The sequence below is a fragment of the Papilio xuthus genome, unplaced genomic scaffold (assembly GCF_000836235.2).
Source record: "Papilio xuthus unplaced genomic scaffold, Pxut_1.1 DF827777.1, whole genome shotgun sequence".
Taxonomy (NCBI): Eukaryota; Metazoa; Arthropoda; class Insecta; order Lepidoptera; family Papilionidae; genus Papilio; species Papilio xuthus.
Window position 1 is genome coordinate 1,342,619 of NW_013530872.1, and position 14,562 is coordinate 1,357,180.

Consider the following 14,562-nt stretch of genomic DNA (forward strand, 5'->3'; position numbering starts at 1 on the left):
ATTTTAGAATCTTGATAAGTTGCCCCAACTTCTGTTATTAAGTGCCGTGGTACTCTTCATACATTTTTTTATACAGTAGCATGTCAAAATTAGTTAAAAGTTAAATTCTAAAATTTAAACTTTTAAACAGAGAGATTTGGATTTATTTTTATTTTTCCCCGTGTAGTTATCGATCTAGCTACACCATTACCGTTTTGTCGTTGAATTTTGGGACACGCTGTATAACTAATTGTACATGAATAGAATCAACATCAGTCACGGAAAATATATAAAAAAAAATCTATGTGGTTAATTACATTTTATTTTTTGTATTAACGCAAGCCAGTTCAGTTTTTAATGTGATGGCAATCATTATGAAATGGATATACCCAATAAAATACAAAAAAAAGTTATTAGGTGTTGCCCGCGACTTTGTCGTTGTGTAATTAAAAAAAGGAAAAACTAAACCTTAACCCCACAAAGATGAGGAATTAGAATGGAAGGTCCATTAAGATTTGTCTGTCTGTTTGTTAAGTCTGCGTTTGTCGGATAATCTCGGGTACAGCTGGACCGATTTTGACGGGACAATTAGTTAGGCTAATGTTTGCGGGAGTAATATAGGCTAATTTTTATACCAATTGGACGTAGTCGCGAGCTACAGCTAGTATGTCATAATAATTTTATATGAATACTTAAATGTTCCGATTTAAATGTGTACTAAATGTACATATGCAAATTGGAAATAGAAAAACACATTGGTACTTGGCGGGATTCGAACCCAGGACCTGCAGATTGCAAGTCAAGTGCTTAACCCCTGAGCCACCGACTCTCTATCTCTGAATTTCTTTGCCAATATTTAGGTTGCATCACGAAGTTTCCTTCAACTTAACATCGGGAAAATATAAGCACGTATAAAATTCCAAAATCGTAAAACACATTATCAGTATTCATAGCGTCGTCGTCAGCCGGTGGCGCAGTTGTTAAACACATAACAGCGCGGCTAGACAAAGTGCATTCGCTTCGAAGCGATTCCATAACGAACTTAAAAAATGTAAAACTGACAATAACTTTCGATAAGTCACGTGATTGTCGCGCGTCAGTTCTATACAATTTTGAAGTTCACTATGGAATCGCTTTGGACCGTAAGCTTAATCTAAGTTAGTAATACTTTGGGAAAACCTGCATTGTTCCGTGCATTTCTTTATATAGCATGCCTTATTGCTTATGTTTATTATTTCACTGTAAAATTATGTTAATTCCAAATACATACAATGTATGGTCTTTCCCTCACTAAGATCAAAAGTTTCCTTGAGTATTGCGTATACAGATTTTGGATTTTATATTCAATATCCTGTTTCCATTGTTTGCGTTCTGCATTTCCTAAAGCATCATACATTTATTAATTTAATAATAACTTTCAACGATTCGTTTGCATATAAACTAAAAATAGTACATGAATGTGCGATACTGAAGAGAAAACTCATACTAAAGTAAAATATAATAACATGATGCAATTGTAAACCTTTTTTTCTCAGAGGGGAAAGCTTTATGCATACTCGCCCCGGGGGTACGCGGTAGTTATGTGGGATTCTCTTCCGGATGGGAAGCATATCCATTAAACCCCTCTGTTCCTCCTATGCATCAAGGCGAGGCCACGGGCACGCTTGCGTTTTCGTCCGCAACTTCACCTGCATCAGCTGCCGAAGCAGCTCCCACTATAGGGGAGGGCCTACCTTCAACCTCAGGCGCTGGATCCATCCGTATCCAACGCCCTAGGGCGTGCAATTATAACCCTAATAGACTATATTATAGTTAGTGATGACATATATTTTTTGTCACGGACACGGGATTCTCATTAGCTGTACTTGAGGGGCTATCATATCAATGAATACATTCATACAGGCCTATTTCCAAAAGGCAATCTTTTGAAGACTAACCCCCTGAAAAAAGGCATCACGGAACACCGTGACAGGATCTCAAGTACGCTACCTTTTTTATAAAGTCTAAATAATTAAATCTTACTTCTTACTATAATAATAAAAAAATATTCTTTATTAGGCAAAGTAAAAACATTTTTCACAAAATTTTGTGGGCTCCGTCTCTGGAACTAGTTGAAACTGTGTTTCAGGAGACAGTGCCTTCTCTTATCTATTGCCTAAAGTATATTATAAATGAGAATGTTTAGAGAGATAACTTTTGAATTATATTTAATTAATATATGGAATAAAATATTTCTAAATTGAAAATTATCTTGTTGCGAAGTTGCCAAATAGTGCGTACTGTGGCTTGATAATATGACGTATGTTGTCGTCAACCGGTGGCATATCACTGAAATGACGTATTTACGGGACTACACGTCAACCATGCTCACGCTACAGGAAGGATAAAAACCATCAGATCTAGACATTTTAATATATAAATATGGATTTCATTTAACCCGTGCATAGTGCAGCCCAGACTTTCCGTCGGCGCGTGTTCCTAAAGTATTTAATTAATTTTATTATCCAGTTTTATTTATTTATTTAAATAAAATCAATAAAAATGTACTTCGTCAGCATTACTGTTTGGATTTCTTTGGTAAGCTTTTTTTAATTAATTTTAATTAATTTCTCATACTTAAATTAACCGCAATTGCTATCTAAATAAAACTGTGGATTAGTTATTAAGCGTTTAAAATATTTTTTAAAATTAGAGAGTTCCAAGAATTGGAATACAAAAAAACTTTATTGCCACTTTCCTTAGCTTTCTCTTATATTCCCTTTTACTTGTCAGATATCGATTCTTTTGCTTATCTCATTATAGTAATATTATAAATGTGAAAGTTAAGATGAATGGATGGATAGATAGATGGATGTTTGTTAGAATGTATCTCAAGAACGACTGAATGGATCTTGATGAATAATATTCAGTGCTTTCATTTTAAAAGAAATGGACATTTGTCAATATACAAGGAAAATAATAAAAACGAACGAATTTAACACTGGTAAAGCCCTCTTTAACATCTTCGCACGAATTGTCCCGGCTCGCCCGTTGAAATACCACGACCACACAGAAGGCAGGCGTGAAGTGGAAGTATAATAATTCCGCGTTTTGTCTGACGAGTGTGCGTCCCGGCGGCCTAACCCTCTTTCTTATAAGGAAAGGATGGTAAATGGAAGTGGAATTTCCGGATGAGGGGATGCATGGCAAGGGAAAATATTTTCTTCCTGTGCATACCTTCTATCATATCTTCTTCTTAAAAGTAGTCAACGAATATGCAATTGCGTCTTTGGGCAACTTTTGATATAAAAAATATATATTTGTACTTATCTCAATAATTTGTTAACAGGTACACTTACTTGCCAGTGAAGCGATCATACACGCTCTGCATGTCCCCAGAAGGACGAGGAGTATCGGTGATGGTAAGAAACAAATTCCTAAAGAATTTCTATAAAAATTAGTATAACCTCAAAAAAGATAGACACGTGTTTTAACGTGCTAAAAAGTTATTGCTACTTCATCATCTCCCCGTCCTTGTCTTACTTACAAAAGGTCAGAATATGAAAGAGACGATTATATTTTTGTGGGATTGTTCTGGCAAATCATTGTTAAATTAATTATATCATGCGTTCTAATAATGTTACAACTTTCAGATGATAAGACACAGTCATTCAAACCGAATATCCCTCCAGAGTGCGAAGAAATCGGCATTTGCGATAACGTACCGTCGTATCCACATCAGTACGTGTCGCGACTGATCGATCAGGTAAAAAAATAAATATTTAATTTTTAAAAAATAAATATTTCCGACTGACTCTATCTCTGACTCTCCGGAATAATAAGTGAATACCTCGCTTGTCAAAATCAATTCAACCGTTTTGTCTACAAGGGTTCATAATGGATTTTTCTATAGCAAGAGGTGGAAAACTGCTGCTGCCATTTGAATTCGCCAGAATAGCGATGTTAACTTTGCCCTTAGACATTTGCTTGCCATCAATGGATAGAGCAGTGGACGCACAGAAAGAGGTCATTTTCTCTTCCTATGCTGCTCGTCCTTTGCTAGAGCAACCTCCATTTTTCAGCCTACTAATTCAATCAATTTAAAAGAAAACGTTATTCGCTGATTCCAAATTGTTTATTTTATTTCATATTGCTATAACAAGCATTGTTGTATGTAATTAATTTTCAAATTGTCTTTTAGATTACCAAAATCAATCAAACCACATTCAACATGGATATATTAGAGCTCACAGAACGGTTTGGACCAGAAGAAGAAAATTTGGAATTGTGTAGATCAGAACCAACAGTAAGAATAAATTTTCATATATATAATATAAAGAGCTATGGTATCTGGAGTCAGTCAGCGCCAGAGTGAGATATAAAGGGGCGCCTGTAACGCCTTCTACTATCCTATTCGCCTCGCAAAAATCTCGCCCAGGGCGTCGGAAATTCTAAAACTATATAACTATATTTCTATCGTTTTTCAGATTTACACTCCGCAGGCAGCCCGATCTACGAATGGAAGAAAATGGTACTATATTGTGAATAAGAGAAACTATGAGGCCATTCAAACATTTCGAGTTGAAGTTTGCGTGTAAGTAATTCTTTGCTTGATTTATATACAATGCGCTGCCTGTCATAAATAAATACATACGTCAATTGATAAATAACTAGCGCTAATTTAATATATAAAGGAAAGACTTGGTTATTAAAACTCTCAAGTACTAAAACAATTTACTTAGGGTTTTAATAAAATGATTGTTTCATTGCGTTATAAGACAACACTAACAAACTTCATGTTACAACAAAAAAAAACCACAGAAATAATTTTAAATCAAATATATAAACGGTTAAAATACTCACGTTTATTTGTTCGACGTCGGCACCGACTCGTTCTGAGCCCACTAGAGTCCTTCAACAGGGTAGTCTAGGCTCGAAACTAGTCGGTGCCGACTGGACAAAACAGGACAAAGTGATTGTTTAACATATATTAAACATATATTAGTTTATGATATTGTCTCACAAATGTCTGAGTAATTTAATTATTTATATTTACAATCTTATAACAGAATATAAGAGAATATTTTAGGCTCTCTTTAGCATTTGTTAAGTAATATATAAATGATAAAATTTTGTAATAACAGAGATATGATGTAATCGTGTTTATTATTTTTCAGTAATAAAGATGGAAAGTGTAAAGACGTAGCCAGTTTTGCACTTGGCAACCAAGGATATTGCAAACAGAAGTATATACTTCGCAAAATGGTGGCAATAGATTATCGAGGAAATACCTTTGAAGATTATTTCATCATACCCAGCTGTTGTTCATGCGTGTACAGGACCTTGTGAAATTCCAAACTTCCAGTGCCGTGAAGCCCTGAACGAAGTTTAAGAAACAAACCGTACGCTCAATTAAGTCTAATACTGGTAGAGTTTCGGTTGTCTTGTTTAATACTTGACCGACTAATGCGTGAGCCTGAAAATATCTAGAACTAGCTGTCGTCCGCGACTACCTCCGCGCGGTGTTGACTTACTTGACTTGACTTAAAGTCATATGTCGCCGTAGTAGGGCAGAGCGTGTCCGCAGTGCGACTACTGTGTTCGTTTCTTAAATCTATAAAATTCGGGCAAGCAGGTGATTAGCCCACTGTGCCCTAGGCTGTTAGCGGGGCTGCCGCCTTGGAGTTCGCAGCCGAGCTCGGTTATTAAGAAAACATAATTAGTAGACTATGTGTTCTTGCAGAGTATGTTTTATATGTATGCCAAATTACATCGAGATCAGTTCAGCCGTTCTGAAGATACCTTCAAACAAACATCTATTCATCTAAACATTCGCATTTATAATATTAGTAAGATTAATTAGAGGAAAGTTCTCGTAATGTCCGCTCTATTGTATCTCTGTTCTGTTTCTTGTTTATGGCTCTCCCTCAGCGGATTGGGCCAGTGTCAAGGGTTTATGGTTCTGTTTTAACTTGTTAGAGACTGGCAACAATACTCTGCTTGTAGAGGAGTCTTGTGAATAAACAAGTGATCAAAACTTTTGAATTACCTGAAACTGTTGATATTTGTATCTCTATGGATGTAACATTTTTGTTGAAACATATTATTATGGCTATTTTTCAGACTGAAAGTGAGGGATAACAATATAATTTTGATATTTATTATTTGTTAAATTGCATTGAAAATAAAAAAAAAACATTTACTGTACCTGACCTGATGTTTAAAGAGTCCGAGACAAAATACTATTAACCAAAGATTATTAAGAATTATATTAATTAAGTGAATTGCAATGTAATTAAAAAAAAGTCAAATCCAAAACTAAAGTTAAACTTAAGTCATTAAATTATTAGATACATCCTAAATTATGTATTTTAATTTTGTAAATACTATTTGATGTTATGTTATTTTAGCTATAATACTTAATAAATGAATATAAAAAAAATGTTTCGTTTAATTTACATAATTATTAGCGACAAGAAACTATGTTACCACATACTTAAGTTATCTAAATGATAGCTTCGCTAACTTACCGGTGCTTTTCAGCGTCCGGAAAACGATCTAATGAATATTACGTATATGTGAAATAACTTTACTGTGCGACTTTTTTTTATCATAAGATGGCAAACGAGCGACGGGCCACATGAAATCGCTGAAATAGCGAAGTGACCGTTGCCCATAGACATACGCAATTGAATATGCGTCGCCTACCTGCCTGAAATATTTATCCTTTCCATTCATCCTCCCAGCCGGAAAGTCCTCTTCCACTTCCAATCCTTTCCTTATAAGAACAAGGGTGGGAAGGGAAAGATGACTAAATTAGGACTCCGGGACGCACACTAAAATAGACGAAACGCGGAATTGTTTCCTATTTCTCGCCTGTCTTCTGTGTGTTTGTGGTATTTCACCGGGAGAGCCGGGTCAATTCGTGCAAAGATGTTAAAGCGGGCTCTACCATTGTTAAAGGTCTGACTTAGTTTGACATCCACCTTTCAAATGTTTGATGTGTTTGTACAAACAAATATGAACCAAAATTTTAAGGTTCACCGAACACTATTTTTAATCTAAAAATCAACAAATGTTCTAAACATATAAAAAAATATATTAAAGACACATAATAATTCTTAAGTGTCGTTGTATATTATATCGTCACCAAAATCACATAAACAAACATTGATTTATGTTTCTTTGAATACATTTTACTGCAGAATAAACTGACCATGTTACTTAGAACTTCGTCTTACATGTTCATATAAAACTTGTAGTATTCTTTTAGTGTCACAAAAACAGAGACAGGTCTGTGTAAACTGGTCGTCAAGGCTAGACTACGTCACTACGGCTAGTGGCCGCGACCGCGGTCAGTCGTCGTCGAGTCGCCGAGAGTGTTGTGTGTGACGCTCCTGTGGTCCTTTCCCTCGTTCGGACATGGAAATAAAATTACCTAAACAGTGACAATGTACTTATTTAAATATGGTATTTATAATACAATTTGTATAGTGTGAAGTTAATGGACATGTATTATAAACAATAATTAGAAATAATGGCGTGGTTATATAGTTGTGCCATTTGGATAACGCTGGTGAGTTAATAGCTGAGATTAAAACACTAAAAACTGTATAGACGTGTAAACATGACATATTTTTTTTATTCGTTGTATTCGCGAACGGCGTTTGAAAAGTAAAAGTGGCCTGTCACTTTCTTTAATGATTAATGAATGCGTATTATAATGTTGCTAGATATATTCGTGATAATATTTAGCGGCTATCGTTGTCCGTTTCTTTCACCTTGACAAATTGCCATTTAAATTAGCATTAATTGAAAAAATCAGGAATAAAATCTTAGAATTTATGGCATTCGATATACCAATTATAAACCAACAGAATTGTAAAGGAGATTGAAATGGATCGTAATTGGCGACAATACTAATTACACGTTTTGTGTTAAATTGTCTTTCGAACCAGTTTCCATCGAAACACTGGCAACAAAGAAATAATTTTTATTCTTTTGGCGATTATTTGGTTTTAATAAAAATAACTGTTATATGATTTATAACGTAATTTAGAAACGTTTATTTTTATAGTACAACTAACATTTGCTCGCGACTCCGTCCACACGGAAATAAAAAACTTCGCAGTCTATGTGTTCCTTCAGACTATGTTCATTTGTGCCGAATGTCATCGAGATCCATTAAGCCGTCCTGGAGGTCCATCCATCTAAACTTTCGCATTTATAATATTACTTCGATGTGTCTACGTTTTTGTTTAGTTTTCTAAAAACAGTATTACAAAGATTTGTAGTCATAAACAATATTTAAAATATATAATAAAGCTTGCTACTTTTATTTACATACATGCAAATCGCATTTGCATTTAGTAAGTTTGTTAAGGGCATTACTGGCAATAAATAAGGCTGTTTGACACGATGACCTTCAGGGCTGTGGCTTATCAAGACCAAAGGCGTAAGCTACGCTAGTTTGTGTATACTTAGGGAAACCCTTAGTGTTGCATTTACTAACTTCACACTACCTTATTCAGGGTTCTTTAGTGAAAATTAGTAACCTTTAGTGATCGATTACTCTGATGTCGTTCGTTTCCGAGACCAAGTTATCTCTGTTTTGTCGAAGAATAAGGGGGATGACTATATGTTTTATACAGATTATAAGTCTCAGAAACCGGCGATGTGTGATATAAAATGAGTTGATGTTTGTATGAACTGTAATAAACTTGCGTATTATTCAAATAGCATACAGTACTGTGGAAGGACGCAGCAATGATCTGAGATCGACTTATGATGACGACTTATTTCTCTTAATGGGTAACTCATCTAAAATTGATGACCTGCAGATCAGCACACGGTACGTGAATGTGAAGCAGATCACCGGCTCTCAGTACAGCTCATTTTATCTGCATAGAGTAATGCGTATCGAGCTATGAACTGCAAGTCACCAGGCAGCTCGCGGCTCATCGCCTCAGTTACATCGCGTTAATCTGTGAGCTACCAACTTACTAGTTGAACTACAGCACAATAGTTCAAGTCTATATGGCCTGAACTTTTAAACCGGCTCAGAGTTGATTTGAAGCGTATTTTATTCATTGACTATACTCATTGCAAACCACAGATTTATGTTTAATTTCGACAGCATTTTGTTAAAAATAATAAACTACGAGAATATCGATATTATTCTTACATAAATCTTTTGAACCGGATGACTGACTGACTTTGAATGTGTTCAAAACAACGTTCGAATACGATTAAAAGTTGACCTTGTTTTATCACAAAAATAGCATTTAGTTCTCAGTTTCCATTGCCGTAATACCAATACAAAAACGTATCGTCAATCCTTTCATTCCCTTTTATAAATATGTTTTTGTCCAGATTTTTGGCAATAGAGTCGTTGTTAAACTTTTACTTTTATTTTTACCTTGTTTCAATCTACCAATGCGGTAACATCTCTGAATGTGCAGTTTGTCCATGCTAAGAGACTTTTATCGCATAACTAAATAACGTTATAATTCCTTTTTACATTACTACGCTTCTTTATACAACGATTTTCATAAAAAACAACGAAAACATTAAATAAAATACTTTAACCTAAAAATGTAAAAAATACAAGCTATTCGTCTACATCAGTGGTTCCCAAACTTATTTTGTCTACTTTGAGAATAAATATTTTTTAGCGCCCCCATATTAGAGTTTAAGCAATCTTTTAATTCATATTAATTGATGTTCAGAAGTTGTTGTTGAGAGTCGAGAGCTCATGCAGTCGTTGTTTAAGAGGCCTCCTAGCTAAATAAAATTATAAATCACCCCCAGGCCTCTACACAACGCCCCCATTATCTTTCTGGGTCTCTTACCGCCCCCCTTGAGACCCGCAGCGTCCACAAGGAGGCGTTATCGCCCACTTTGGGAAAGACTGGTCTAGATGATTTAAACGAGCCTAAACATAGTCAAGTTCTTACGACCACCTTCCAGTTCCACCACCAGATCAGCATGTTATTATAATATTGCATTGTCACGATTTACACATGTATGCAAAATTTCAACTCAATTAGTCTGCGAAGTGGATCTTTAATTTTCAAGATTTGATGTCAAATATCGGGACAGTTGAAACTAAGTAAAAGACTTATAATAATAAACCATTGCAATTACGTTTTAATGTTTATCTAATTTTGGTATAAGATTAAAACGACATATAACGATTCATCATCAGCTGACTGTACGTCCCCACTGAGGGGCTCGGAGCCTACCCTAAATTAAGGGTGACTAGGCCTAGTTGACTATTCAAAGACGCTGGCCAAATGCGGGTTGGCTGACTTCACACATATCTTTGAATTTCTTCTCAGATATGTGCAGGTTGCATCACGATGTTTTCCTTCACCGTAACAACGTCGGATAAATGTACATATGTAAATCGGAAATCGAAAAACACATTGATACATGGCGGGATTCGAACCCAGGACCTGCAGATTGCAAGTCAAATGCTTGACCCTGAGCCACCGACGCTCTTATGTATAACGACGACGATATAACGCTTATCATTTTTAAATTATTGAACCCGGAAGAACGACAATGTTTTTCGTTCGAGGTTTGTATTCATGACCGGTTGCACATGAAACTTATTTACTAAATGTATCACCGACAATTGACCTAAAATAAAGTACAAGCGTATTATCAAATATAATGAGTTGAGTTGGAATTTACCGCATGGGAAATCTTCAAGACAGACTCATATTTAAGAGTCTATAGACTACATACAATTAGGTCATGATACAAGTGTCATCGTATAAAAAAAAACAATTGCGTCATACCGCACGCATTGCGGGAAAAACAATTACGTATGACTCCGTTTATTAATTAACTTAAATATGTTTCATGAAATTATTTGACATATGTTGATAAGTGATCACTGATAATCACAATTATATTATTTTTATAGAATATGTATCAAGTCCTATTTCGTTTTATATCCTTTTTTCTTATAGACATAAGAGGGGAAGGGAAAGTGGATTTGACGGAGATGGGGATACATAGGAAAGAGATATCTCTGTGCGTCCACTCCTCCGTTGATTGCAGTTCAGCAATTACGGATGTTTATAAATAAGTTTGTTTCGTTATTTTGGCGAATTCAGGTTGCCGCTTGTTCGTTTGTCACCTTATAACATATTAAAAAAAGATACTCGATTCCCTAAACGGAAAGCCTACATAGATTGACTAATTTTATGAGGGTGGTGTGTTTCGATTCCTTTCCGGATTTATTTTATTTAATCCACTGTTGTTGGTTAGTTGAGCTTATTGGTGTGTTCATTTATAAACATTTATTTTCATGAAATCTATATACAACTAGCTGTAGCCCGCGACTTCGTCCGCGCGGTATTAAAAATAGATAGTAGCCGATTCTCAGACCTACTCAATATGCTCACAAAATTTAATGAGAATTGGTCAAGCCGTTTCGGAGGAGTATGGGAACGAAAATTGTGACACGATAATTGTATATATAAGATATTGTTTTCTTTCAGATAAATATATCAGCGCCGAGCCATGAAGCAATGAGGAGGTCGAGAGCTGTGCAGAGAATTGATGGTGGGTATATTTTATACAACAAACCCTGTTCCCGCGGATTCAAAAAAAAATAAAATTAGTAGCCTATGTTCTTCCAGATTGTGTTCTATATAAATGCCATTTCATCAAGATTCGTTGAGCTATTCTGGGGATACCTTCAAATATCCATCCATCCATTCATGTAAACATTCGCGTTTATAATATTACAATGATTATTCATAGGAGTTCTAGGTATGTTTCTCTAAAATCCTAATAAAATATCAGGCTTAACGTGACTAAAACGTATTCTATACTTTATTTACATTTTATCACTTGTACTGTTCTTGGTATTGCACAATTTATTGGATAGTTAGTAATGTATACAATTAAAACCAATTAACATTGTTAGTGTTTATTAGGGTCGGCCATATTTTATCAAGAATGTAATTATATCCATATAGGAACTGGCTAATGAAATAGTTTTTGCGAAACGTTTAATCAAAAGGACAACGTCTGTAGCTCCAATTGCTAATATTTTAGTCGAATTTGTGTATAGTCAAACATATACGACCTCTGTGATAGTCAAAGAGATACTGGCCACCAAGATTATCGTAAAAAAATTGAGGAACTTCCCGAAATTCAGAGGAAATTACAAATGGCATAACACACCTTTTGCCACAATTGGTTTAGTGAATAAGGTAGTACAGTAACTTACGAAAAAGTTGACATAAATATAACCCAACGTACAAAACTAATATACAAATAGTTTAACAAGACTATCTGACACTGAACTAAACTATTTATCATGAAAATATATAAAACCTACATGGGTATAGAAAATGGCATAAAAGAAAAAACGCTAAAGAGATATAGTAAGAGCTAAAGTATAAAAAGGAACTTGAGACAGGTTTTGACATTGATAGGAGGGCGTTAGTGAGCTATCATAGTTCCGAGTTATTCCCACCGAGATATCTTTGTCTGTCTATATTTACATATTCGCGAAATCACCCCCGGATTAAAATACTAAGCTGTGATAGTTTTTTGTTCATACTTTTAGACAACTTTTAGACATTATTAGTCATACCACGTCAAGTGTCAGAATGATTAGTGAGGGGACATAAACGTCGACATTTTGGTAAGGCTAGTGTTGCCGGATTTCTTCCTAACAATACATTGTTACAAAATGTAAACAAAAAATATATGAATTACTCAGTATTCGGAATAGCCAATGTAACTAATGACTGCTGTTATATAACAGTACGTGACTTCCCCGACCATTAGGCAATGATCATTTAAATTATAGTCGAGATAAAACAACGATTTTTGAACACTTTGATAATTTAGAACTGATTGCAAGTCTCGTAAACTGCTTCCTAAAATAGTATATTTGAAAACTTACAAAGCTAATTCTCTAAACCCCAAATGGTTAATAACCTAATTATATTCCCTGTTTACCTTTCAATGTGCATTTTAAATAACCCTCCGATGCAGTATACAGATAGAAATAAAATACACAAACTACTAAAAGTTGATTCTAAGTGTCCAGAAATACAGAAAATACAATAATATTTTTTAATTTAATTTCCAGATTCGGCCAGTGGCATCGTATTCCCAGGGCAGACCTCCTTCAAGCCAAAGATCCCTAAAGATTGTGAAACAGTCGGCATCTGCGATAATATACCAGAATATCCACATGGATACGTATCGCAGTTAGTAGACCGGGTAAGACTTGAGAGATATTTGTTTCATTGTTGTCCTTTATTCATTACCATTCATTGTATCTATGAAACATAACATAGATAATGATAACCTAGTACCGACGTCACACACAAACAAAAAGGGTCAATAGACTTCTGTACATGAAAAATTATCTCTAACATACACGTGTATTTCGGTCTAGGTACCGACTAGTTTCAGACCCGTCGGGCATTTCTACGCCAACGCGAATATAGCTCGTTAATCCACCCTGAAGAAAGACGCCCATGGATCTGAAACTAATCAGTATCTAGACAGAAAAACGCGTGAGTTAAGCCGTCATATTTAATTAGTGTTACGACCCACAAAAGTTTTAATTAGTTAACACTCGTAGCACTTTTAAACGACGCTACTTGGAGTAAGGCAAAGAGTCCGTTATAATATGGTCATATTGGCCATATTTTTTATTTTTCTTGTCTATTTATACTAACCATATTTACAAATTCATCTAAGATTTGTCTTAAACCTTTAATAATGTTTAATTTTGCCGCTATATCATGTCCCTCGTATTGAAATCGTGATGTTTTTTATCTTTTGTCTGTGTTTAAAATGTAAGTCACGCCAATAAATATTTATTGATTATATTTCAGATGTCAGTAGTCAACTTAACCAAATTCAACGTGGATGTCATAGAACCACAGATTGCTCAGAGGATAGGACCGGAGGAAGAAAATCTCGAGTTATGCAGATCAGAGGAATCGGTAAGATATCGAAGTAAATATTTTTAAAAGCAAAATATCACTTAGAAAATATAAATTTTCTTTAATTTCTAACGCCCTAATTATCTGGCGCACACATATTATTGTAATTGTTTTATTTAATAATTATAATCTTTAAAAACCTATTCCTTAACCTTCACAGCTGTATAACCCAAAAGCGGCAAAAGATACCAACGAGCAATGGTATTACATAATTAACAAAGTTAAGGATATACAGCAGACCTTTCGAGTTGATATTTGCCAGTAAGTATATTATTTTCAAACACTACCTTTAAGGAAACGATACCTTATCCCAGTTTTCCTTTATCTTAGTTTCAATCTCAATAGTGTTAATGATATCGTTTAAAAAAGGTGATTTTTTGTTCCAGTCGGCAGAACGTCGCTTGCAAATCGGTAGTTCATTTTGCCCAAGGCTATGAGGGGATGTGCAAACAAAAGTATATCCTTCGCAGTATGGTGGCGCTTGATTACAACGGGGAAGTGATTGAGAAACATTTTCTCGTCCCAAGTTGTTGTTCCTGTATTTATAGAGTGACTGAACTTAAATTATATAGTTAAGAAACTACGTCTGTTGTTTTCTTTGCAAGTGTGTTCC

General features: G+C 35.0%; 2 protein-coding genes across 2 annotated transcripts; both read left to right on the forward strand.

Annotated features, from left to right (window-relative positions):
• The first annotated feature begins 2,437 nt into the window (after positions 1–2,437).
• On the forward strand, positions 2,438–5,729 carry LOC106115712 (Spaetzle domain-containing protein). Its single transcript, XM_013309171.1, has 6 exons — positions 2,438–2,556; positions 3,308–3,380; positions 3,612–3,724; positions 4,160–4,264; positions 4,446–4,552; positions 5,136–5,729. Exons 1-6 carry the CDS (start codon positions 2,521–2,523, stop codon positions 5,305–5,307), a joined length of 606 nt encoding a protein of 201 aa, XP_013164625.1. The 5' UTR covers positions 2,438–2,520; the 3' UTR covers positions 5,308–5,729.
• A 1,601-nt stretch (positions 5,730–7,330) lies between these two features.
• On the forward strand, positions 7,331–14,532 carry LOC106115670 (uncharacterized). Its single transcript, XM_013309120.1, has 6 exons — positions 7,331–7,534; positions 11,472–11,535; positions 13,082–13,215; positions 13,839–13,949; positions 14,110–14,210; positions 14,336–14,532. Exons 1-6 carry the CDS (start codon positions 7,496–7,498, stop codon positions 14,523–14,525), a joined length of 639 nt encoding a protein of 212 aa, XP_013164574.1. The 5' UTR covers positions 7,331–7,495; the 3' UTR covers positions 14,526–14,532.
• Positions 14,533–14,562: the final 30 nt, after the last annotated feature.